This window comes from Myotis davidii, unplaced genomic scaffold (genome assembly GCF_000327345.1).
Source record: "Myotis davidii unplaced genomic scaffold, ASM32734v1 scaffold211, whole genome shotgun sequence".
NCBI lineage: Eukaryota > Metazoa > Chordata > Mammalia > Chiroptera > Vespertilionidae > Myotis > Myotis davidii.
In genome coordinates this window covers 581,798-582,435 of record NW_006282523.1, presented here as the reverse complement: position 1 = coordinate 582,435, position 638 = coordinate 581,798, and the positions used below count along the sequence as shown (strand labels likewise).

Here is a 638-nt window from a genome sequence, read left to right as displayed (position 1 = left end):
GAGCCAGGCCTGGGCACCCCGCGCACGGCTGCGTGTCAGCCACGTGCCACGGCGCAGGCACGCACCTGGTCGGGACCCTTGTCGAACATCTTCCGTGTGCGGGGGAACTGGTGGGAGTGGGGCGTGTACTGCGCCCCCGTGGGCCCGGCGGCACTCAGCCGGCCCGATGGCAGGTCTGGGCTGCCTGGCTGCTTGGTCACATCGTTGGTGGGGCTGGAGCTGCTGGCGCTGGACGTTGGCGGGGAGCCCCTGCCGTCGGGGAGCAGAAACCCGGCGTCACCTAGAGCCGCCATGGACGCCAAACACCCGCCGCTTCTGCCGGACCCCCTCTCCTCCCGCCCAGCAGCGACCCCATCAGCTGCTGATGCTGAGCAGTGAGCCCGGCAGTTCCTGTGGTCACATCGTTGGTGGGGCTGGAGCTGCTGGCGCTGGACGTTGGCGGGGAGCCCCTGCCGTCGGGGAGCAGAAACCCGGCGTCACCTAGAGCCGCCATGGACGCCAAACACCCGCCGCTTCTGCCGGACCCCCTCTCCTCCCGCCCAGCAGCGACCCCATCAGCTGCTGATGCTGAGCAGTGAGCCCGGCAGTTCCTGGGGACCCACTGGAGCCAGCGGGAGGCAGGCGGGGGCCCCCCCCCC

The 638-nt window shown here is 71.3% G+C and overlaps 1 protein-coding gene across 1 annotated transcript in view; it reads right to left on the bottom strand.

The window, feature by feature from the left end:
• RPTOR (regulatory associated protein of MTOR, complex 1) overlaps positions 1-638 on the bottom strand; it is a gene marked incomplete at its 5' end in the record, with an annotated part of 106,061 nt that overhangs the window by 21,107 nt on the left and 84,316 nt on the right. The window contains one exon of the mRNA XM_015559764.1: positions 66-249. Within this exon, the coding sequence (XP_015415250.1) occupies positions 66-249 (184 nt within the window). The remainder of the gene's footprint in view (positions 1-65; positions 250-638) is intronic.